Raw genomic sequence first — 24329 nt, forward strand, 5'->3', positions numbered from 1 at the left:
GGCGTGAGTAAAGACCACTGAAAATACTCGCCAGGCTGCAAACATCACTGTGGCAGGACGAATGCAGCAGGTAAATTGTTTGCTCATTATCATGACATATGTTTCTAACAAACACAGAGGCCCCGATTCTCCATTGCATATGATCAGCTGTTGTGACCATGGCAGGCAGAGGAAGCTGCTTGCGACTCACCGAACCTTAGATGCCCAGCCCCTGCCAAACTTAGAGCAGCAGGTGACCTAATCCAATTTCCCCAGGGGAAATTCCATGAAGAGTTTACAATAGCAGATCAGCTGTAGTGTAGCTCATCTCCATTGCGCCCCTTCCTGCCCCCAGGTTACATCCTTCTCCCCCTTACACTGGGGATAGGGTGAGCATCAACCATAGGTAGTAAATACACCACCTCTTCTAGCTTTACCATGGTGGATAATCCACCTGCACAAGAGGAATTCTCCTGTAAGCATTTTAGTAAAGAGCAATTTGGCACTGGAAAATACAACCCAGATGATTGAAAATGCACATAAATCAAGAATGATTTTGATAATGGCATAATTAATCCCTTTTGCACTCTACAACTGCCTTCCTCAATCCCTCCACGTGGAAATTCACCCTGTGCATAGGGCCTGTGTAACATGGACATACCCCAGTCGTCAGCGGGCGGAATTGACTCTGGGACCTCTGGAGCTTAGTGCATGAGCCTCCACTGCATGAGTGAAAAGCCAACTGGCTGTTAGCTAAGGCTGTAGAGCAGACTCATTTTTTCTCTCTCTCTAAGTCATCTCCGTGCCACTAGATAGGACAGAACACCACACCCAGAATGTGTGTGGGTTACACCTGTACAAGGCTTTTGCACCACAAACCCTTTTTGGAAAACTTAAGTGGTGCATAAGCCTACTAATGGGTCTCTGAAGTAGGATGAATTTTATGCATAATAGCCTGGCACCTTTCATTCCTGGTCCTGCCCACTGTCTCCCAAGATTGGGAATAGAACTCAGGAATCCTGACTCCCAACATGTTGCACTAGCCAGTGCCTTTAGTAAAGTGATGAGCTACTGCCTTCAACAAGAGTAATTTAGTCTTCAGTGTGAAAGTCATTAAGCATCTGTCCTTCTCGATAAGCTAAATGAAATGCAAATGTCCACTTTGATTGGGTTGTCTGAATTGGCTGAGGTGCTGCTGTGTTCTGAAAATTGAGTGAATCCCCAGATAACAGTTTACACTGATAACAAAACTAGTCAGGTGATCTGACAGGCTTCAGGTTGTCCTTCCTTTCACAAAAAGGTGGGTACATATAGAGCACTGTGTCAGTGTAAAGCAGTTAAGTATTACCAGTGCAGTATGGCCTGATTTCAGTCCTGCTTCACTAGGTAGTCACTCAGAAGGCCTGTGATACCATGCAAGTGGAAACCTGGATTACTTTAATTTTGTTGCACCTATCAAGAAGCTCTTTAGGCTTTCACTGAACAACATCTCATGCCAGTATTCAGCTTCCTTTCAATTTGTAATCATCTTAAAAACCCCAACATGTTCTCAAGCCAAGTGAATCTTTTCAAGATGGAGTTGAGGGTGTCATCTCAGCATGTATTTAAGTGTTTCTGACCCTCTCCAAAATCCGGTGCTACAAATTGCACAAAGTGAGATACATTGGGTTTGGATTTCGCCAGCGTTCGAGTGACATAAATGTGTCACTCTGGTGTCTCAACAGCAATGCAATTTTCAAAATAGCCCACGGCAAGACTTTCAAGACAAAGCAACCTCCTGCATTTGGCAGGCAGTTTTTTGATTGTGTGTGCCTGGAAGAGCATTATACAAAATGGAACAGAAAGATGGAAGACCCTACAAAAGAAACTACCCTTCCCTCTTCCCCATACACACCACACATACCCGCACATAGATACATGATTCATCCATTAACATTTCTTACTGACAAAACTGTGTGTGTCTTTGGGACGTTCTGTTAGGAAAAGTGAAAGGATTTTCTTGCATAGAAGCAGGAGGTTCTATGCTACAGGATTCAACAACTAAATCTCATATAGTATTGTGTTGTGAGCTGTATATTCACTCAGGCTTTGGAGTACCTCTGAATAAAGCAGGTGAAGCACCATCACACTGAACATCACAGGTGACGTTCACTCCTGTGCAGAGGGCTATGGTATGCAGCACTTAAGTCCCACTTGTAGATCTAAAGTGAAACTTAAGTGGTGCATAGATTCTGTGTTGGCTCTCTCCATAGCGGCGAATTTCATCCTATTTAGACTCTTAATTCTTTGGAGCAAGGATCTTGTCTGTATATATGTGTATAAAGCATCCACCTTCACACTCTGTATAAAGTAACTGGCTTCATTAAGAGGGCAAAAGTAATCACAGTGAAGGTTGAAAGAGAATTCAATTGAACTACCCTGATTTACGCCAGCTGAGGACCTGGTCCATAGTTTTCACATGCTAAACCCACAGTTCATCCTCAGTGAAATGCTACCTTGCTCGTGTGTTTCTCCAGAGTTCCAAGACACAACAATATCTTGTAACTCGGTTATTGGCTAACATCCTGAGCCCAATCCTGAGCCCAATTCTAAGAAGGCCAAGGACTGCAGCTCCCACTGCAATCTATAGAAATCGGAGATGCTCAGCAGCACCCAGGTGGTGTTCAGCATTTTACAGGACAAGACTAGAGAGAATACTTGATGATAAGGTTTGATTTAAAGGATTTATTGGCATGTGTTTGAGATACTCACATCACTTATGAGTAGCAATGCCACCACAATAGTGATGCAGATTTGGATCCCAAACGAGCACCTGTAAAACACTTCCACCACCCGATGCCATTATATATTGCATAGATGTCAAGTGTTTCATACATACTATTTTTTTAAATAGTTTGAGTAGAAATTTTTAAAAATTGTATTAGGACTATGGCATCCCTTTGCTCGGGAGTCTGAGATGCTAGAATAAATCCCAGTAAAGTGGTTTAGTGGACAGGTGATGTGTTCATAGACATGCTCAGATAAATTGTAAAGGTATGTGATCAATTTATTTATGACATGCTTGTACAATTATCACATGGGTATCTTAGAAAGAGAGAATGAGTGAAAAACCCCACACATAATGAATTAATCTTGATTTTATGTGATGACTGAGCTTTCCTTTTTCTTTACTAGAATTGTGTCTTCGGTTTTTAAAAATATCCTGACAGTTGTTTTTCTTTTTAATGTGCTCTCCTTCAATTTTTTTAAGACTGTAGGAACACAAATATTGCCTGGTTCTTCATTCCATATCCATTACCACTGTCCTTCCTAGACCCTGCAAGAGTGTATTAATAATCCATGAGAACTTTTTATATTTATAAAGTTTCAAAGTGATGCGTAATATCCAAAAATATTGAGTCTGAGATATTACAGACAACAAATAATTGTAAGGTTGAAAATTAATTGCTAAATATATATCCATCTATATAAATCATAAAAACAGTAACTGCACTTAAAATAAACTGAGATTTTAAAAAGTTGAGGGCCCTAATTCTAAAATAGACATTAAACCCAGCAGAATATCAAATACTAATAATAAGGCTTTGTGGTTCTATATCACCTTTAATATGAAGAACATGATCAGTTTATGAAGTCTACTAGTATCCCTGTTAGGCAAGAAAGTACAATTCAAACAAGTAAATAGAAGCACAGAGAGGACAGGAGACTTGTCAAACATCAGGAAAGAGGACAAGCCAAACTCTGCACTGGAACAGGGGTGGCAACAAGTGATGGCCTGTTTCTTTAGAGCAAGAAGCAGGGGTGGATTGGTGCAAGAGCTTGGGTGGCAAGAGATAAGAGCATGGCTCGGTGTGGCAGCAGGGAGGACTGGGCAGATCTGGAGCACAGGTCCATGGAGGCAGGGATGGGCGTGGGCTCAGTGCTGGGGTTGCAGTGTTGGCACGGCAGTTAGTGTGACATCCCTGTAACAATGGCAAATGTCACAAGCCTCTTTTTAATGAGACATATTGAGCCGTTTGCTACCTTGAAGAATGTGGCCTCCTTGTAATTCAGGTTAGGGTCTATGCCCTTTTCTCTCTTGGCATTATGCTTCTGTAGCTAGCTAATAAAACTGAGTGTCTTGTACTGAGGCACTAGTTTATGGGGAGGAGAGGGGTTAGAGGCCTGCTAGTACTTTCAGCAGCGTGACTTCCCTGCCATAAGGATTTGAGTTGCTGCCCTTTATTCCCTTGGTTTGATGCTACTTGAACCAGCTGCTCCAAATGAGCCCCCTATAAGCAGGCTCTCCTCAGACACTATTGAGCATGTCCCCAAGAAACTGTGCACAGAGAGCTGTCCCACAGCACTTGGTTTCCAACTTGCCTGGAGTTCTACAGCCAAGCTTCCGGTCTCACTTTGCTGTTAAGATTCCGCAACACTTGCTGGTACATTGAAAAACAGAGGCTCTTCTGGCACTTTTGAAACGAAGCAATCACCATAGCCTTCCTTTTCTCATTGACTTTGGAATACGTCACATATTCTGCTTTTAATCATCTAACATGCTGATTTTGTTTTAAAAATTTGGAACTGCTCGGAACTTGCTTAGTTGTGTAGGGTAATTTTGGAGATTTTGGCTTTGGGGTAGGATTGAATTGGTAGTTTGGCCACCTGGGGGAAGCTTGGGAGGAAGTGAGACCCCCACAGAAGGATAGGAGGACAAGCTAGAACTCTGTTAGAGCTAGAATTCCAGGAAGTCAGCAGACCCAGGAAAGGAACATTGACTTATTATTGACGCTGAGGGGACTCTGCTCAGCCCTGTCCTAAGGCTATCTGACTTACACACACACATTCTAACACTTCAAAGCAGAAGTGGAAAAGAAGAAGAAAACATTTCAGAAATGGCTAGGGAAAGGCTGGAAAGAAAAACGTCTCTAACGATAGAGGTGAAGGAAGGGGTCTCTGAGCACAGTGACATCCCTGTAACTAGGTCTAGGGTCACTCATGAACAGCCTAAGGCAGGGGTCTCAAACATACAGCCCGCAGGCGGCCCACAGAGTTATTTCCTGCAGCCCGCCATAGCTCCACTCACTCCCCACCCTGACGCCTCCAACCCCCAAGCGCGCCGCGTCCCCACTCCTCCACCTACCTCCCAGCACTTCCTGCCACCAAACAGCTGTTTGGCAGTGCTTAGAACTTTCCAGGAGGGAGGGGGGAGGAGCAGGGACATGGTGCACTCAGGGGAAGAGGTGGGACTGGGACAGGAATTTGGGGAAGGGGTTGGAATAGGGGCAGGGAGGGGGCAGAGTTAGGGTGGAGACTTTGGAGAAGAGGTTGGAATGGGGGCAGGGAAGGGGTGGGAAAAGGCAGGGCAGGGGTAGGGCCACATGGAAGGGGTGGAGTGGGGGCAGGGCCGGGGGGGGTGGCTTTTGTATCTTTGTATGAAAATGTGTCAGTGATGCAGCCCTTGGGCCAATGTACTAGTCCTCAGTGGCCCTCGTGGTGATTTGAGTTTGAGATCCCTGGTCTAAGGGGATGTTGAGCATTTTCATTTCTTGAGCCGGTTGACCACCTTGCAAACAGGGTTCAGGTCTGTGGTATTTGGGTCTCTCTACATTACGCTCCTTTAGCTGGCAGTGGGAGTGACAACTCTGTGATCAGAATGTATGTCCTAACACTCTCTCTTCCAGGACAGCTTGGGCCTTTTGGTACCTTCAACAGGTTGACGCCCTGTAACTAGTTTCAGTCTCTGCCCTTTTGGCATTATACCCTATTGACACTCTAGTTAGTGTGACAACCCTATGGGACATACTGAGGTTTTTGGTGCATTATAGAGGGGGACTTTCCTATAAGCAGGGGTTTGTTCTCTGCCCTTCTGCCACTGTACCCTTCCCTGCAATTCGGATTTGAGACGCTGTCCTTTAGTCTCTTGGTTTGATGCTTCTTTGGCCAGCTGCTCAGAATGAGCCCCTAGTAAGCAGAGTATAGTGCCCGAGGAGAGCTTTTGAGCACGTCCCCAAGAAACTGTGCACAGAGTCCTGTCCTACAGCACTCTTTTTCTAACTTGTCTGGAATTCTACAGTCAAGCCTCCTGGTTTGTGTCTCACTTTGCTGTTGGAGAGAAGATTCTGCAACAGTCACTTGTCAGTTCAAAAAGAGAGGCTCTTCTGACACTTCCAGAAAAAAATCAATCAGTGCAGTCTTCCTTTTCTCATGGACTTTGGAATATATTGCAATTAATTTCACACTGCCTTTACTCTTCTAGTCCCTCCCCCCTTTATTTTTTAAGGTTTGTGAACTGCGTTGTGTTAATGGGAAATCTAGAGACTTTGACTTGAAGTTGAATTTACTTCAGAACATTCCTGTGTTATTTTCCTTTCTTGGTGTTGTGCTAATTTCTCCAGCTAATTCATTTCTTCCTTTAAAGTACTTTCTAACTGTATTCAAGCAATATTTATCATTCCCCTTGTACACTTTAGTCTTACTTCTTTGATAATACCTTAACTTCTGCATCCATCCCTTTATTGTGTCATTTTATTACATTTTGGAATTACTTAGTATGAAAAGAAACCATTTTTCCCCCTGAAATAAATTATAGTATCTTTTTAATCATTGAACTGAAACTCTGTTTATGCTGCCTAAAATCATATAACATGCTTCTAATTTTTCTATTGAAATCCATTTGAATTTTGTTAAAACTCTGAACTCTGTATTGAATGCTTTTTCTAGCCTCATGACGCTGCTGACAGGAATGAAGCACCCAGTGGAAAAAAAGAAAGGAAGGACAGAGAAGGAAAGGCGACTGGCGAGAAGGAGAGGAGAAATACTTGATAAAAGCACAGTATCTATTGTGACAAAGTTCCTCCTCTACCTTGGAGGGTCTTGCACTTATTGGGGGATTTGCTCGCCTTGGAGCTTCACGGCAGCCCTTAGTTTGGCTGTTTTCGTGAACCCACAGTCCAGGTCAACTCCTCCTGTGTCTGACAAGGAATTGGGAGGTTTGGAATTGGGAGGTTCCAGCCCAGGGCCCTGTGAAATGCAGCTGTCTAGAGTGCCTCCTGAAATAGCTGTGCAACAGCTACAACTCCCTGGGCTACTTCCTCATGGCCTCCTCCCAACTTTTTCTTTAATCTCACCATAGGACCTTCCTCCTGATGTCTGATAATGCTTGTACTCCTCAGTCCTCCAACAGTATGTGTTCTCACTCTCAGCTCATAGTGCCTCTTGCTCCCAGCTCCTTACACGCGCACCACAAACTGAAGTGAGCTCCTTTTTAAACCCAGGTGCCCTGATTAGCCTGCCTTAATTGATTCTAGCAGCTTCTTGAACGGCTGCAGGTGTTCTAATCAGCCTGTCTGTCTTAATTGTCTCCAGAAGGTTCCTGATTCTTCTGGAACCTTCTCTGTTACCTTACCCAAGGAAAAGGGACCTACTTAACCTGGGGCTAATATATCTGCCTTCTAATACTCTCCTATAGCTATCTGGCCCAACCCTGTCACACTATGAATCCATTTAATATTTCCAAAGTAAAATTTTACAATAGTCTCACCTATGAACAAAAATTGAACTAACAATGCATTAATAGGTTTTCTAAAGCAAAAAGTAAGTAGGACTTATGTGACTTATAAAAAAAAACACACAAAAAAACCTTTTTGTATTCTCTTCAGGTCATTATCATATCCAGCCCTGTGGCAGCTGAGTGCCTTGGAAGGATAAATGAAACAAAACAGATGACTAACATCTGTCACCTATCAAATGCCAACTCATGTTTATCACAACACTTTGATGACTAAATAAGTTTCCTGAAATGTGAGAACATGCCAACACTGCATCTTATCTAATAAGCATAGATAGTCCCCCAAGAAAACAAAGCATGCTTTGTGTGTTGTGCATTCATGGTAGTAGAAAAATAGGACATATTTTTGGTTTAAATTATGAAACTCTTTACTATTCTTTCATAGTCATTTTGATGTTATTGTTTGAAGATTTGGGCTTTATTAAGGTTAGCAAATAGTCATTTTGACATTATTTAAGTCTCCGTTGGTTATAGCAAGTTTTTCCGAGCCGTAGAATCATTTAGAAAGGCCACCTGGAAAAGTAAATTGAAAAACCAATTGCTAGTAGGCACCCTATTAACCCATCTCTTTTCTCTCAATCCATAAGAACCCCCACTTTTGATACCAAAACAGTGCCATAGCGATAATGTCATGTAGAACTGAACTATGTTTTCTACCTATTTTGAGATGCTGGCCACTCAGAAATTGATCAACAAAACTGGAGAATTTGCATCAACTATTTATTGAATCTTGATAAGTAACAAAATAGTTCAAACAAATGTTTTTGCCTAGGTGACTTTTTTATCTAAAACACTAAATCACTTCTTTAAAAAATGTGTTCCTTCATACATGACTTAAAGCATTAATCACTCAATTATATAGTATACATCTGTTTTTTAGTAACAGTTTCCTCACATGGTACTGAGGAATAATTGTGAATCTATAATGCAAAGACCTTAAACACACAATAATGCTGTATAATCATAGCTCATTATTCTTGATTTCCTGCTGGGAGTGCACAAATGGATATTTGAAAGTTATGAGATTTTAATTTTCAGCTCAATAGGGAAGCAGAACCTTTTTGGTTACCTTAGCTCTTACTATCCTGCAAACTTCCAAACTCTGGGATGAAGAGGACAATGCAGAATTAAGAAATTCCCAGCAACACTTCATGAGTTTAGCATTTCTGCAGACCACTGAGATCCCTTAATCCTCTAGCTTTTTAAAACGTTGCAATTGTATAAAGCTGTTCACACAATGAGGTGTTGAACAATGGATAATATTAAAAGAGCCCTTATTTTAGAACTGGTAGTTAATTCTATTCTGTCCTGAGAAGATCCCCACTTCTGATGCTTTTGTGAAAGGAGTTAATTAAATTCATTGTCACTACTTGATAAAACTTTATTCTATGTTAAATTCATAGATTTAACTTTATTATTTGTCATAATCTTGCTTTATTTTACTTTCTATAATTCTTTAATGTAGTTTAAAGTGTAGGACTTCAGAATTAGTCTCAATTTTCTTTGGTTAAACAAGGAATCCAATAAACGTGCAAAGAATCTGGGTATGATTAGCCTTATTTTTTACCTTTGTTTTATGGTCTTTGAATGTAACTGCCCTGTAATGATGCAAGTTTTCATTTTTCTCTTGTTCTCTGGAATTTTGGCAGGTTACAGAATGACCTCCAAATGAGGATGAAGAACTCACTGCCACTCAGGTGCATATAGTTTTTCTTCTTTGGTTTCTAAGGTGCACAAGAGTGGAACTTTATTTGATCCCCTGCCCCACACCTCTCACCTACTGCCCACAAGTCTCCAGTCAGCTGTAGACTTCTCCACTCCTGTGGATCTCTTGAGTTGTGCAGGAGCAGAGGCCAGTTCCTAAGCATGCTATATTGCAAGGCCTCTATCACTTCTATGGCAAAGTTGGCCTAAAACATGCAGGTCCCCCAGATTCTGCAGCATTTTATAGTTCAGGAAAGTTCAAGTAAATTAAATTATGAAAAATACAATAATCCCATGTTTATTTTTAAAAAAAATAATTTTATGTTAGTGCTAAATACTCAGTGTGTCAGGTTTTTGTACTGAAAATAAAAAACTGCATTGGGTGGGAGAGAGCTGGAGGTTTAGATAGCCGGGAAGTGGGCATGAAGATATAAAATTACTCTTTGTTAAGTATTGCAAACAGTGCTAATGCTTTGAGCAAAGTTTCTGGTGAATAATTAATTTACAATGAGTTTATCTTTTGTGGCAAGGATTCATTTCTATTGTACCAGATTCATTTTCTTCCACAGAAAAAGTCAGGGTGAGCTAGGGTGGCATTTCTGATGTATTACCTTTCCCTTATTATTCAAAAAAGCCAATTTGGAAAGCAAAAAGTGATATTTTTCACCTACTGTATGAAAAGTGTTTATACACGTCTAAGGAAAGACAGAAGCTGAAGAAAGTTATGGTTCTATAGATAGAATGAGGGGAAATTTTAACATTCCAACACAATAACTGCTATAATATGAAAAACAGAATATCTATTGTAAGACTAGTATACAAAATGGCTTTAAGATGAAGGGGAAATGGGTTTCAAATATGCTGTTTTGCCACCGCAGCTGAATCAGTTTGAACTTCAAAGTTTGTTGGCACTCAGCAGGTCTACTCTCTGCATTCCACCTTTACAGCCTGGAGCTGTGTTGGGTAATGGCATGTCCTAGGTACCCTAGTGACTGACACGCAGCCGAGGATGGATTGATGGGTCAATTTAATGACTCAATTCTCAGAGGGCTCTGTGGTCTCGTCTTCCATAAGAAAACAGGTGTTAACTTGTTAGCTAACAAGTAAATTTAAAAAGTAAAATTCTAGTGAAGACGAGGCAGATTGTAGTTTTAACACAAGTTAGCAGGTCAAGGTAAAGACTAAGGGGAAGCTCAGAGTTTACTTTGACCTGCTAACTTGTGTTAAAACTACAGCCTGCCCGGTCTTCACTGGGGCCTCACCTTGACAACCACATTCACTCATGACAGTGGAGTTGGTCTAGCTGGAGTATGAGCAGTAACACTGCAAAGCTATACTTGAATTAGTGAGTCTACAGGGGATATATCTCATGGGATTTTACTTTGTATTAGTTAAGAACACATCTTTTTCCTAGTGAAGATGCAGCTTTTGTGTTTTAACTGCACAAGTGTTTCCAAAGTATAAAAGAGGATGATTACCACTACCCTAAGGTCTGTCACAGCCAAAAATCTCCCTCCTCCCTGGTTTTGTTTAAATTTCCCTCATCACTTCTCGATGAGTCATTGATCATTCAAGTAAATATATCTCACCCACATTCTGGGCTTTGGAATAGAAAAAAGTATCATAGAATCATAGAATACCAGGGTTAGAAGGGACCTCAGGAGGTCATCTAGTCCAACCCCCTGCTCAAAGCAGGACCAATCCCCCCAATTTTTGCCCCAGATCCCAAATGGCCCCCTCAAGGATTGAACTCACAACCCTGGGTTTAGCAGGCCAATGCTCAAACCACTGAGCTATCACTCCCCCCGCCCCAAGTACTTGTCACATTGACACCACAGTCACTCCCCTGTATTTGGATTATGTTTTTGGTTTTCTCCCCTAATTTATGATCCCTGAGTCTGTCTGATTTTTGTAGCCATGTTCTGGAGTAGCCTTAGTCTGTCATTCTCTACAAAGCTACTTGGTCCAGTGTTCTTCTGAATATAGAGAGTAATATTCAGTGTACAGCTGCTAGACCACCAAGCCTCCAGGCAGCTCTGATACTGTTTTATTACATTTCCAGACAGGGAAGTATTTGGGATAGCTGATATCTTCCATTCCCAATCCTTTCAATACCAACACCAAGAACCTTATAAGAAGAAACATTAGGGTTTACTTGACCATCTTAATATTTAGTGTACTGTTCCCTGATGCCTTATTATATAGTTTAACTTATTATGTTTAACTTTTAAAAACAGGGTTCTTTAAATACAAATCATTTTTGATTTCTAGCCTGTTTCTCAAGAGTTGTGACTATCCAATACAGCATGAAGGCCTGTATCCCTTATTATTAGTCTTAGCAGAACTCAATATTTTTTAAAGTTTCAATAAATATTTAAATTTTCACAGTGGTGGGAAATTATGGGGGATCAGATATTATCTAATTACCTTAGATGTTGAGATTCAAAAATTTAAAGTTTTATAATGGTTAACATACAATCTGTCAAAATGTCAAAATTTTAGTCTTAAATCAAACTAAATTTCTCAAGCAGCATTTTCCTTACTTTGCCAACCTGTACATTTTGATTATCGATGGAAATATTTTGTCAGTTTGGGTGTAGATAGTGAAATTGATGTTTATTGACATTTACGAATAACAGTTACATTGCACCTGGAGATTCATCAGGTCAGGCCCCATTATGGTAAGTGCTGTAAAAACATTTTTTTCCACATGTTGTTCTAATTCCCCATGTAAGACTTAATACTTATATCAAACTATTTCATGAGCTGTCTATTACTCTTCGTATTCAAAAAGAAAAGTAGCTTACTGGATCCTTCACATTTCATACTACGAAAACTTCTTTCCCAGGATGAGGATGTTGTAGTAGATGAAAAGATATAAACTGAAGTTCCAGGCTCCTTTACAAAAACAAGAAAAAAAAACACTCATTTAAACAATTATATTGTTGTTTGTTCAAGCTATTTTTCACCTCTTAAAATCAAATAGTAAATTCTCACCTTTTTACTAGGATTCATACCTAGATAATGACTCTGAGCAGTCAAATAGATTAGGGCCATATTGTACCATCAACTTTTTAGCAGGGTTAAAGGACTTTAAATAGATTGGAATAAAGGATTCTTATAAAAGACCTCAGACACATTATGTTCCAGTTATTATACAGAGGTTTAAAAAAAACCATAGTAACAACTTCCAAAATACCAATATGAGCTACACAAAAACTGTACCCACACACTCCTCTTTCCCCCACCTCCCAACAATTACAGCCTCTGCACCTTAATGCTTTTATTTAACAAAGGCACTGAGTGCAAACAATTTCCTGTTTTGGAAATTCTTATCACCAAATGAAATAGTCCAAGAAATGAAAACCTAGGAATTTACTACTGCAAACTTGTTTACCATTGCATGTGTGCTGTACTCCTAAATAAAATAACCCTTACTAACAGGACACAGTTAGGCAAGGTCTTTTCTTAAAGTAAACATATATTCCATTTTTAAGGTCGTGGCCTGATCTAAAGTCCATTGAAGATAATGGGAGCCTTTCAACCAACTTCAATAAACTTTTGGTTAGGCCCTAAAAGCTTCCCATCATCTGTGTCTCAATCCCTCTCTCCAACTCTGTAAATTTCCATAATGTATTGCTCAAAACTATGGTCAGGTTCTCTTCTTCTGTTCCCTTTTTCATTAATACTTCTGCTGTCATCTCCACTAGGCAGCTAAGCTTTCTAATTTGTCTTGTTTTTTTCCCCTCCATTCCATGTTTGCAAAGTTACTATGAGTTACATACCTCTAGATCCTGTTTCCTTTCCCAATAAATTACCCTTTTTTGGGGGGGGAGGGTAGGGGCAAAGGGCTCTCATTGTTTCTAGTCCATTTCACATGTGTTCTTCTTTGTTGGAATTCCCATTGCGCCACAATTCTCTTATTTTACCCTTTCAATTCCTTTTTCTCTTTTGCATTCTTTCAATATTAATCTCTTCAGTTTCTTTCTTTCCGCAGATTGCATTCTGTCCTCCCATCAAGTAACTTAACTATTCACAATGCAAACAACTCCCTGCTCCCAACTTCACTTACTTCCATAGTGAGCATCTGTATCACATATCTTTGAATTTGAAATGGAGTTGGTCTAATCTAACAATAGAAGCTCGTGCCAGCACTTTAAAAAACAGTTTAGGAGTACAGTCTAACCTTTCAGCCCTGGCCATCATTAATCTAACAGCCTCCAGAAAATTTAAAGAGACAACATTGTTTAGGACCATATAATCAAAGGGGCTTAAACCCATAGTCCTATATTATGCATTTAATTATTTTGATAACTTCTTGAAAGTGCAAAGCCTTGGAGATGTACAGGCAAATATAATTTGCATATGTTGTGATTTGGTATTTGCCCAATTTATAGGAAAAATGTAGCTTGCATGTACGACTAATAATTTTGTATATACAGATATGAAAAAACTGCAGATACAATTGTATCCATTTGCTTTTGAAGATGTGGCTTCTAGTATCTAGATTCTGATGTAATATATGGTTAACAAGGGACTGTCTACATGAAATGGGATAGTCAGATAACATAGTAACAGATGCGGTATCAGTGCTTGTAATGCAATAAAACCAAAACACCTATTTTCAGAACCGTTAAAGACTATTTTCTGTCCAATTTTGTATAGGAAACAAGTTGCAAAATGACCATCCATTCTTTTTCTATTTTCTATTGCAACCCTTTATAAAGAGGGAATATTTTTATATCAGCTCTTGTAAAAAGTGTGCTTTAATGCACCCATGGCCATTAAGTTTTGTTCAAAATCTATTGATATACAAAAGGCATCAAACCCTGTAAAAATGTATCAAACACTACATTTCAAGGCTGGTGTGAACAAAGGTGTTCACAGAATAGAAAATTTTCCAAAATGCCAAGTCACTTCTGCCTTAATTGCAAACAGTTAAGAGCAATACAGAAGGAAGGACAGTATCATCATAAAACTGTGATTGAGGCTCTAAAAAGTCCTTCAGATCTGTTAGGAGTTCCATCAACCCTCCTACTCAAAGTATCAAATTGCAGCCATCAGCCCAATTTTAGTCTTGTGCTTAAGAAAACAGAAGAGCAGAACTTGAGACAAATAAGAATTGAAGTGATTTTTATTTCACACAGTGCCAGTTACATTGTAGTGTATAGAATGTGCTCATCTGAAGTATTAAAATCTAGTTAATCATTCATTTGACATAAAGATACCTGGTACGTCATTTTAACAATTCCCAGTTAAGATGTGTTGCCAAATTTGGAAAAATTATATTATTCATGAATGTAATGAAAGAGTGACTGGGCAACACAATGGCATTGAATATTGATGAATGCAAAGTAATGCACATGGGAAAACATAATCCCAACTATATATACAAAATTATGGGGTCTAAATTAGCTATTACTGCTCAAGAAAGAGAGCTTAGCATCATCATCATCATGCCTGGCAATGAGGGGCGATCAACAGGTTATCTCAAGTGCTTATATACAAATGCACAAAGCCTTGGAAACAAGCAGGGAGAACTGGAGGTCCTGGTGATGTCAAGGAACTATGACGTGATCGGAATAACAGAGACTTGGTGGGATAACTCACATGACTGGAGTACTGTCATGGATGGTTATAAACTGTTCAGGAAGGACAGGCAGGGCAGAAAAGGTGGGGGAGTAGCACTGTATGTAAGGGAGCAGTATGACTGCTCAGAGCTCCGGTACGAAACTGCAGAAAAACCTGAGTGTCTCTGGATTAAGTTTAGAAGTGTGTGCAACAAGAGTGATGTAGTGGTGGGAGTCTGCTATAGACCACCGGACCAGGGGGATGAGGTGGATGAGGCTTTCTTCCGGCAGCTCACGGAAGCTACTAGATCGCATGCCCTGATTCTCATGGGTGACTTTAATTTTCCTGATATCTGCTGGGAGAGCAATACAGCAGTGCATAGACAATCCAGGAAGTTTTTGGAAAGCGTAGGGGACAATTTCCTGGCGCAAGTGCTAGAGGAGCCAACTAGGGGGGGCGCTTTTCTTGACCTGCTGCTCACAAACCGGGTAGAATTAGTGGGGGAAGCAAAAGTGGATGGGAATCTGGGAGGCAGTGACCATGAGTTGGTTGAGTTCAGGATCCTGACGCAGGGAAGAAAGGTAAGCAGCAGGATACGGACCCTGGACTTCAGGAAAGCAGACTTCGACTCCTTCAGGGAACGGATGGCCAGGATCCCCTGGGGGACTAACTTGAAGGGGAAAGGAGTCCAGGAGAGCTGGCTGTATTTCAAGGAATCCCTGTTGAGGTTACAGGGACAAACCATCCCGATGAGTCGAAAGAATAGTAAATATGGCAGGCGACCAGCTTGGCTTAATGGTGAAATCCTAGCAGATCTTAAACATAAAAAAGAAGCTTACAAGAAGTGGAAGGTTGGACATATGACCAGGGAAGAGTATAAAAATATTGCTCGGGCATGTAGGAATGTTATCAGGAGGGCCAAATCGCACCTGGAGCTGCAGCTAGCCAGAGATGTCAAGAGTAACAAGAAGGGTTTCTTCAGGTATGTTGGCAACAAGAAGAAAGCCAAGGAATGTGTGGGCCCCTTACTGAATGAGGGAGGCAACCTAGTGACAGAGGATGTGGAAAAAGCTAATGTACTCAATGCTTTTTTTGCCTCTGTTTTCACTAACAAGGTCAGCTCCCAGACTGCTGCGCTGGGCATCACAAAATGGGGAAGAGATGGCCAGCCCTCTGTGGAGATAGAGGTGGTTAGGGACTATTTAGAAAAGCTGGACGTGCACAAGTCCATGGGGCCGGACGAGTTGCATCCGAGAGTGCTGAAGGAATTGGCGGCTGTGATTGCAGAGCCACTGGCCATTATCTTTGAAAACTCGTGGCGAACCGGGGAAGTCCCGGATGACTGGAAAAAGGCTAATGTAGTGCCAATCTTTAAAAAAGGGAAGAAGGAAGATCCTGGGAACTACAGGCCAGTCAGCCTCACCTCAGTCCCTGGAAAAATCATGGAGCAGGTCCTCAAAGAATCAATCCTGAAGCACTTGCATGAGAGGAAAGTGATCAGGAACAGCCAGCATGGATTCACCAAGGGAAGGTCATGCCTGACTAATCTAATCGCCTTTTATGATGAGATTACTGGTTCTGTGGATGAAGGGAAAGCAGTGGATGTATTGTTTCTTGACTTTAGCAAAGCTTTTGACACGGTCTCCCATAGTATTCTTGTCAGCAAGTTAAGGAAGTATGGGCTGGATGAATGCACTATAAGGTGGGTAGAAAGCTGGCTAAATTGTCGGGCTCAACGGGTAGTGATCAATGGCTCCATGTCTAGTTGGCAGCCGGTATCAAGTGGAGTGCCCCAAGGGTCGGTCCTGGGGCCGGTTTTATTCAATATCTTCATAAATGATCTGGAGGATGGTGTGGATTGCACTCTCAGCAAATTTGCGGATGATACTAAACTGGGAGGAGTGGTAGATACGCTGGAGGGGAGGGATAGGATACAGAAGGACCTAGACCAATTGGAAGATTGGGCCAAAAGGAATCTGATGAGGTTCAATAAGGATAAGTGCAGGGTCCTGCACTTAGGACGGAAGAACCCAATGCACAGCTACAGACTAGGGACCAAATGGCTAGGCAGCAGTTCTGCGGAAAAGGACCTAGGGGTGACAGTGGACGAGAAGCTGGATATGAGTCAGCAGTGTGCCCTTGTTGCCAAGAAGGCCAATGGCATTTTGGGATGTATAAGTAGGGGCATAGCGAGCAGATCGAGGGACGTGATCGTTCCCCTCTATTCGACATTGGTGAGGCCTCATCTGGAGTACTGTGTCCAGTTTTGGGCCCCACACTTCAAGAAGGATGTGGATAAATTGGAGAGAGTTCAGCGAAGGGCAACAAAAATGATTAGGGGACTGGAACACATGAGTTATGAGGAGAGGCTGAGGGAGCTGGGATTGTTTAGTCTGCAGAAGAGAAGAATGAGGGGGGATTTGATAGCTGCTTTCAACTACCTGAAAGGGGGTTCCAAAGAGGATGGCTCTAGACTGTTCTCAGTGGTAGCAGATGACAGAACGAGGAGTAATGGTCTCAAGTTGCAGTGGGGGAGGTTTAGATTGGATATTAGGAAAAACTTTTTCACTAAGAGGGTGGTGAAACACTGGAATGCGTTACCTAGGGAGGTGGTAGAATCTCCTTCCTTAGAGGTTTTTAAGGTCAGGCTTGACAAAGCCCTGGCTGGGATGATTTAACTGGGAATTGGTCCTGCTTTGAGCAGGGGGTTGGACTAGATGACCTTCTGGGGTCCCTTCCAACCCTGATATTCTATGATTCTATGATCATGGACAGTTCTCTGAAAATATCTGCTCAATGTGCAGCAGCAGTCAAAAAAGCTAACAGTGTTAGGAACCATTAGGAAAGAGATAGATAATAAAATAGAAAATATCAGAATGCCACTATATAAATCCATGGAATGGCCAAACCTTGAATATTGCATGCAGTTCTGGCCACCGCTATCTCAAAAAGGGTACATCAGGATTGGAAATAAAGAAGGGCAACAAAAATGATTATGGTTATGGAACAGCATCCATCTGAGGAGAGATTAAAAAAGACTGGGAGTGTTCAATTTAGAAAAGAGATGATTAAAACAGGAGATGAGAGAGATCTATAAAATCATGAATGTTGTGGAGAAAGTGAATAAGGAAGAGTTATTTATCTCTTTACATAACACAAGTACCAGTGAAATTAACAGGCAGCAGATTTAAAACAAATATAAACCAGTAATTCTTCACACAAGGCAGAGTCAACCTGTGGCACTTGTTGCAGGGGATATGTGAAGGCCAAAAGTACAGCTGGTTTTTAAAAAAGAATGAGATATGTTCATGGAGGATAGGTCCACCAATGGCTACTTGCCAAGATGGTCAGGTGTGCAACCCCCTGCTTTGGGTGTCCCTAAACCTCTGACCGCTGGGATTTGATGACAGAGGATGAATCACTTGATTAATTGCCCTGTTCCGTTCATTCCCTCTGAAGCATCTGGCAACAGCCACTGTTGGAAGACAGGATACTGGGCTAGATGGACCACTGGTCTGACCCAGAATCGCCATTCTTAATTTCTTAAATATAATTAAACCATAACAAATATGTCCACATAAAATGACCTTAAAATGTGGTTAACTTTATTATTTACAATGTTTCATGCTCAAGAGTTTTAACGTTCAAATCCTTTTTACCATTTTGTAACACACTTTTAGAAGACTCAGAAGGAGGTAGGATAACTACTGTTCGTATCACAAATTAATCAGTGTTCCCATCTCAATAATTAAATGCTGACCATAGCTAACTTTTTAAATCTACCAGATATACACAGTATTTCCCACAAAAGTTTGTGCTAAGTGATTTAGGATCAGTAGTCTAACACAGAAGGAACAAAGAACCAGTTACCGTTCCCTGAATACCTTTTTAAAGAAAGCAAGGAAGCCTTTGACTTTATCTGTGGTTGACTTAATTACCTGTTTGTGGCTGTGTAGCATACTTCTCTCTCCACTGAACTTTTCCAGAAACAAACAGTGGAGAGAAAGAATCAGATTCCCTTCTGGGAACTTGATTAAAGGGTGCAAAATGGGATTTTCCCACACCCCCAATCAAAGATGGAAAAGCATGCAAAGTAATAAGGGAAATTGCACGTCAGCAGCAAGCTGAATAAGATAGTATTCTGTTGCCAAAGTAAAATATGTACAAAAAAATCAGCACTGATTTATTAAAATCTAATGTTGTTAGCTCATGACTTTTATTTAATATTGCAATTAGCTAACTGTTTTGCTTTAGTAACAAAGGGCCCAGATTCACTCACTGTGCGACATTGCTCAGTTCCCACTGAATTGACAACACTCTGCACGCTGTAAGATTATGTTCTAAAGGCTGAAGGAGCCTATTTTCTCCAGAAATTCTAAATACATCCAATCACTGTTAATAAGAGGTTTTCAACCTATAGTTTATCTGTTTCCCTTGATTCAACTATTGATATTCTGCTGCTAAGGAAATAGGGAGACTTTTAATCCTGCTAGAAAGGTTTGAAGTACAAAAAAAAGGAGGAGTTTATAGACTCCAAATTTGAACTAAATTACATTTACTTTAGTTTAATTATATTGTGTGTTTGAAATCTGTTTGTCAGTCTTCTTAAAGAATCATCAGATCCAACAAAATGTTTCAAGTGCACTGATTGATAGTACCTCTCAGTGAACAAAGTATTACACAGTACTCAAATTAAATATAATTTTTCCAAGGCTGGTATCATTTGCGGAAAGCAATAACAACACTCTTCCCTATGCACTGCTCATTAATCCTTGAAGTACTGCCCTGTATGAAATCTTGCTAAAGACCATCATTTAAATATGCTTAGTGGAAGAAATATAAAATGTGATCTTCTTAGCACGCTTGAAAATCGATTTAAAAAAAATTGATTCAATAATCTGCAACTCCCATTAATGTGCACCTTCTAAAATCTTAGTTTAATTTCCCATCATTCCAGATTAGAGAAACAACCAGAAACAGTACTCTTAAATACCATTTTAAGGATGTCTAACATTTAAGCACATTAGTCGATGTAACTGTCCTCTTCCTGATAGGGTTCATTCACAGTTTTCTGCCCACCCTCAACTAACCTTTCCATAAATCATAAAGGCAAAAGACCACCCCAGAAAAAACAAACAAACAAAAAACCAGGGCTAAAGACAATCAGAGCTCACTGCAGGCCTGTGAGAGCACAGCTTGTCTGACACAGCTGACAAGGAAAGGGAGTTTGTCTCCCAGGCCGGGAGAACATGATGGAATAGAAGCGCAGCTCACGCTCTCAGCGGGCGGACTCCCTCCCCTTACACATGAATAGCTAACTCGTGGCCCGAGCTGCAGCTGTGCACTAGCTCGGCCTGCATGGAAGGGCTCCCCCAGCTGAGGGGCTGCGCCTCGCCTACCTGCTTTGCCGGCGCAGCGGGATCTCCTTTCCGCGGCGCTGCACGGCTGCCGTTCCTGGGGAAGAGAAGAACAAGGCTGGGTCTGTTCGGCGGAGGTAATCCGCACCTTTCCTACTCGGCCGTAACCCTCACACAGCGAGTTTGCGCTTCAGCCCTACACGGCTGCGGGCGGCGGCGGCCGTTCTCAGGCTCCAAAGGCGACCCCGGGGGACTACACCAGAGTCCTTGCCACAGCTCCCCGGGGGCTTCTCTAGCCTCTGAGGCCACAGGCCCGGCCCGCCTAAGCCACTGAGCCCACCCTGACGGCTGCACAGCGCACAGGGCAGAGCACCGAGAGTCCAGGCTGTTCCCTGCACAGGGGGCTCCTGTGACCCCCCGGACCTGCCATGCAAGTCGAGGGAAGAATCCCATCTGCTCTTCAAATCAGGCTCCTGGTGTCCCTGGAGGAGCAGCAGAGAGGGAGGCAACGGGGGTCCCCAAGAAGCCCCCGGGTAGCTGAAGCAGCTCTAGTGGGCGCAGAAAAAATCCACCCAAGCTTGGCGCCAATAGACCCATAGCAGCCCCCGCCCGCCCCTTCGGAGATGATAACGAGCCAATACGCTGAAGCCTCTTACCTGGGGAGCAGAGGGTCCCCGCTTGGCGCGGGCTGCGCCCCGGGGCTCCATGCAGACCGGGCTGTAAGACAGTAGCCAGGGTTAGCTATAGGGCTGCTTCCCCCGGAGCTCTCGCGGGGCCACTTTTCTCCCCGGCTCCCCCACAGCTCTAGCCCCATCCCCTGTCCACCGGCTGCGCGTACCCTGCGGCTCCTCTCCCCCGCGGAGAAAGGCAGCGGGCAGCGCGCTAACCCAAGGGGTCGGGGGACGAAACCACCCCCCCCCGCGCTCCCAGCAGAGCGCCCCTCCTTTCCTGAGGCGCCGCTCACCTTGGGAGATCCAGACGCAGGAGAGCCCAACATAGAGAAGCCACTTGGGCTGGAAGTGGGGCTCCATCCGGTTGGACTGAGCGGGAGGCTGAACTCCCCCGGAGAAAGAGGCAGGCGCTCCCCGGCGGAAAGCGAGGTGGAGCCGGTCCGCCTGCTCCCCTACCTGCACGCCGGGCACATCACGGCGCGGCTGAGCGCGCCGCACTGCAGGGCGGCGGGAAGAGCGGGGCGGACAAGCCCTCGCTTGCTCTTCCTACGTCTGGCTGTTCTTCCCCCTCCTCCTCCTCCTCCTCCTCCAACTCAGACCTCTCCGCAGCCCCCCACGCCCGGGGCCCTGCGACTCCTCCTCTAATTACCATCATTCGGCCGCTATCAAAGGCCCCCAATTGGTCCCACCCCCTCCTTCTCTCCGGTGACTCCCTCACGATCACTTGAGACCTCAAGGGCGGTTCTAGTCTGAACAGTGACCCGGTAACATGGGATTCTATCCTCATCCCGTGTCAGTGACTCCAGACTGCGTTGGCCTTGTTTACCAGTAAAACTACCTGATTTTTTTTTCTAACCACCCAGCCAGACGAACACACCTGGGGAGCTAAAATTATTGTTTTTTTCTGGCTTGTGCATGATCAGTAATAAAGAGTCTGCCCCTGTAATTTGAGTCTGGAGGAGCTCGTTCTCACATAACCCTATTGGCTCTACAGTCCTAACAGGACTAAAACTTTTAAAACTAAAATTTTTGGTACCAAGGTCAGCAGATAAGATTCTAAACAATCATAGAAAAGTAGGAGTAACTGGAAGGGAGTTAAAAAGGTCATCTAGTCCAGCCCCCAAAATAGTGGTGTTGGGGTTACATTGTAATATTCAGTACTGTACACATGGGGGTGTTTAGAGCTGTGTAGGGGCATCTTCTTCATTATTTAAATCAAATAGACATAAAACAGTTGAGTAAGATGTTCTTTTATATATCACTGGGACCATAACTGCACTGTATGAAAAGATTCAGAGAAGGGCAACAACGATGATCAAGGGGATGGGATGGCTTCCATATGAGGGGAGACTAAAAAGATTAGCAAAAAGAAAAGGAGGACTTGTGGCACCTTAGAAACTAACGAATTTATTTGAGCATAAGCTTTCGTGAGCTACAGCTCGCTTCATCGGATGCATTCAGTGGAAAATACAGTGGGGAGATTTATATACACAGAGAACATGAAACAATGGGTGTTACCATACACACTGTAACGAGAGTGATCAGGTAAGGTGAGCTATTACCAGCAGGAGAGCGGGGGGAGGGGGGGAACCTTTAATATCTCACCTTACCTGATCACTCTGGTTACAGTGTGTATGGTAACACCCATTGTTTCGTGTTCTCTGTGTATATAAATCTCCCCACTGTATTTTCCACTGAATGCATCCGATGAAGCAAGCTGTAGCTCACGAAAGCTTATGCTCAAATAAATTCGTTAGTTTCTAAGGTGCCACAAGTCCTCCTTTTCTTTTTGCAGATACAGACTAACACGGCTGCTACTCTGAAACCTAAAAAGATTAGGGCTGTCATTTTAGGAAAGGGACAACTAGGGGGGATATGGTAAGAGGTCTGTTAAAACAGGAATGATATGGGAAAAGCGAATACAGCAGTGTTAGATGAAATTGATAGCCAGCAGCTATAACAAGAACAAGAGGAAATACTGTGTCACACAGCTCAAATTACCCTGTGGAACTCATTGGCATGGGATGTTGTGATGGCCAAACATGTAACTGGGTTCAGAAAAAGAAATAAAGTTCATGGAGGATAGATCTAATAATGGCTATTAGCCACAATTGTCAGGAACGCAACCCCATTTTCAGGGCAACCTTAAACCTCTGACTTCCAGAAGCCAGGAAGGAAAGACAGGGGTGTATCACTCCAACTTCCCTGTTGCATACACTCCCTCTGCAGCTCTGGTACTGCACACTGTCCAGAGACAGGATACTTGGCTAGATGGAACATTGGTCTGACCTAGTACCGCAGTTCTTATGTTCTGAGATATTTTTCCATCTTCTATATATGTTATTTTAAGACACTATGGGATGCTTTGGTTCTAGGAGTACAGAGGGAGAGTTCACTAAATCTTTTCGGAAACTTCCTTTGAATAAACAATATCAGAGAGGGAGGAGAGTCTAGTTGTCAAACAGGACTAGAAGTCCAGTGGTATAGTTTCTCTTCTCCATTCTGCTACGGATTTACTGTGTGACCCTCAGCACATCATTTAGGATCTGATTTTGCACCTGGATCCATGCAGATGTCAGGGCTTGGGCACTAGGAGTTCATTGCGAGAATTTGGGCTTTTAGGGCTCACTCCTGCTCCTATTGAAATCAATTATAGTTTTGCCATTGGCTTCAATGGGAACAGGAGTAGGTCCTTAGTTACATCTCCCAGAGGAATGCGGAATTTAAATTAACGAATACCTGTAAAGCACATCAAGATCCTCTGATCTGGTACTAGAGATACAAGCTACTAGAGAAGTGGCAAGTATTATTAAAGACAAATATATGGAAATATTAGAAGTTTCCTTGTTTTTATTTTAAACATGATAAAAACTAAAATTCCTTATGTGCATGTGTTCAAGGGTTTCTACATACCTTCAAAATTAGTAAAAACTTTAACTTGGCCATAGATATCCTACAGCAGGAGTAAAACCAACTAAACAACCCCAACAACCCACTCCAATGTACAATACATGTTAATAAATGTATACTCTGCATGTAACCATGAGCAGTGAGGGCCCAAGCCTACAGCTGCACTGAATGCAGAATTCTGGGATGAGAATCTTAGTGACAAATTGCAGGAGCTAGTTAAAGGCCCTAATTAAACAAAAGCCTTGCACTGTGCCCTGAAGATCACCTGATACTAAAAAAGGGCAAAACAGCATAAATTAAAAAGGAGACAAAAGCTTTGAATCTTACTTGGAAGGATGCCACAATTGTATTCTGGCAAGCAGTGGGAAATGCATTCCAGAATAATTGAGAATGGTGACTGAATGGAGATGTCTCTGCTGCCTATCCTTTCTAGATTACACCTAGGGCTGGTCAGCAGTTCTATTCCTATTGATAGCAGATGCCATATGTAAAGGCAAGTACTATACAAATAGAAGAACATGTAGAGAAGTCTTTCTACAAGAGAGTCCAAGCTTTCCTTCATTTCACAGTAAGGGCCTATTGTGC

The 24329-nt window shown here is 42.4% G+C and overlaps 1 protein-coding gene across 3 annotated transcripts in view; it reads right to left on the reverse strand.

Moving 5' to 3' along the window:
- The window catches only part of OTOG (otogelin), a 170355-nt gene extending 148944 nt beyond the window's left edge, over positions 1-21411 (reverse strand). For all 3 annotated transcript variants that reach the window (XR_012159331.2, XM_073347364.2, XM_073347365.2), the window contains exons 1-4: positions 21128-21411; positions 20820-20880; positions 20206-20260; positions 12043-12133 (exon numbers count right to left, since the gene is read on the reverse strand). Coding sequence is in view for 2 of the 3 variants with exons in the window: in XM_073347364.2 (XP_073203465.1) it covers positions 12043-12133; positions 20206-20260; positions 20820-20880; positions 21128-21194 (274 nt within the window). In the remaining variant the exon portion in view is untranslated. The remainder of the gene's footprint in view (positions 1-12042; positions 12134-20205; positions 20261-20819; positions 20881-21127) is intronic.
- Between the last annotated feature and the right edge of the window lie 2918 nt (positions 21412-24329).

The sequence above is a fragment of the Lepidochelys kempii genome, chromosome 6, assembly GCF_965140285.1.
Source record: "Lepidochelys kempii isolate rLepKem1 chromosome 6, rLepKem1.hap1, whole genome shotgun sequence".
Taxonomy (NCBI): domain Eukaryota; kingdom Metazoa; phylum Chordata; order Testudines; family Cheloniidae; genus Lepidochelys; species Lepidochelys kempii.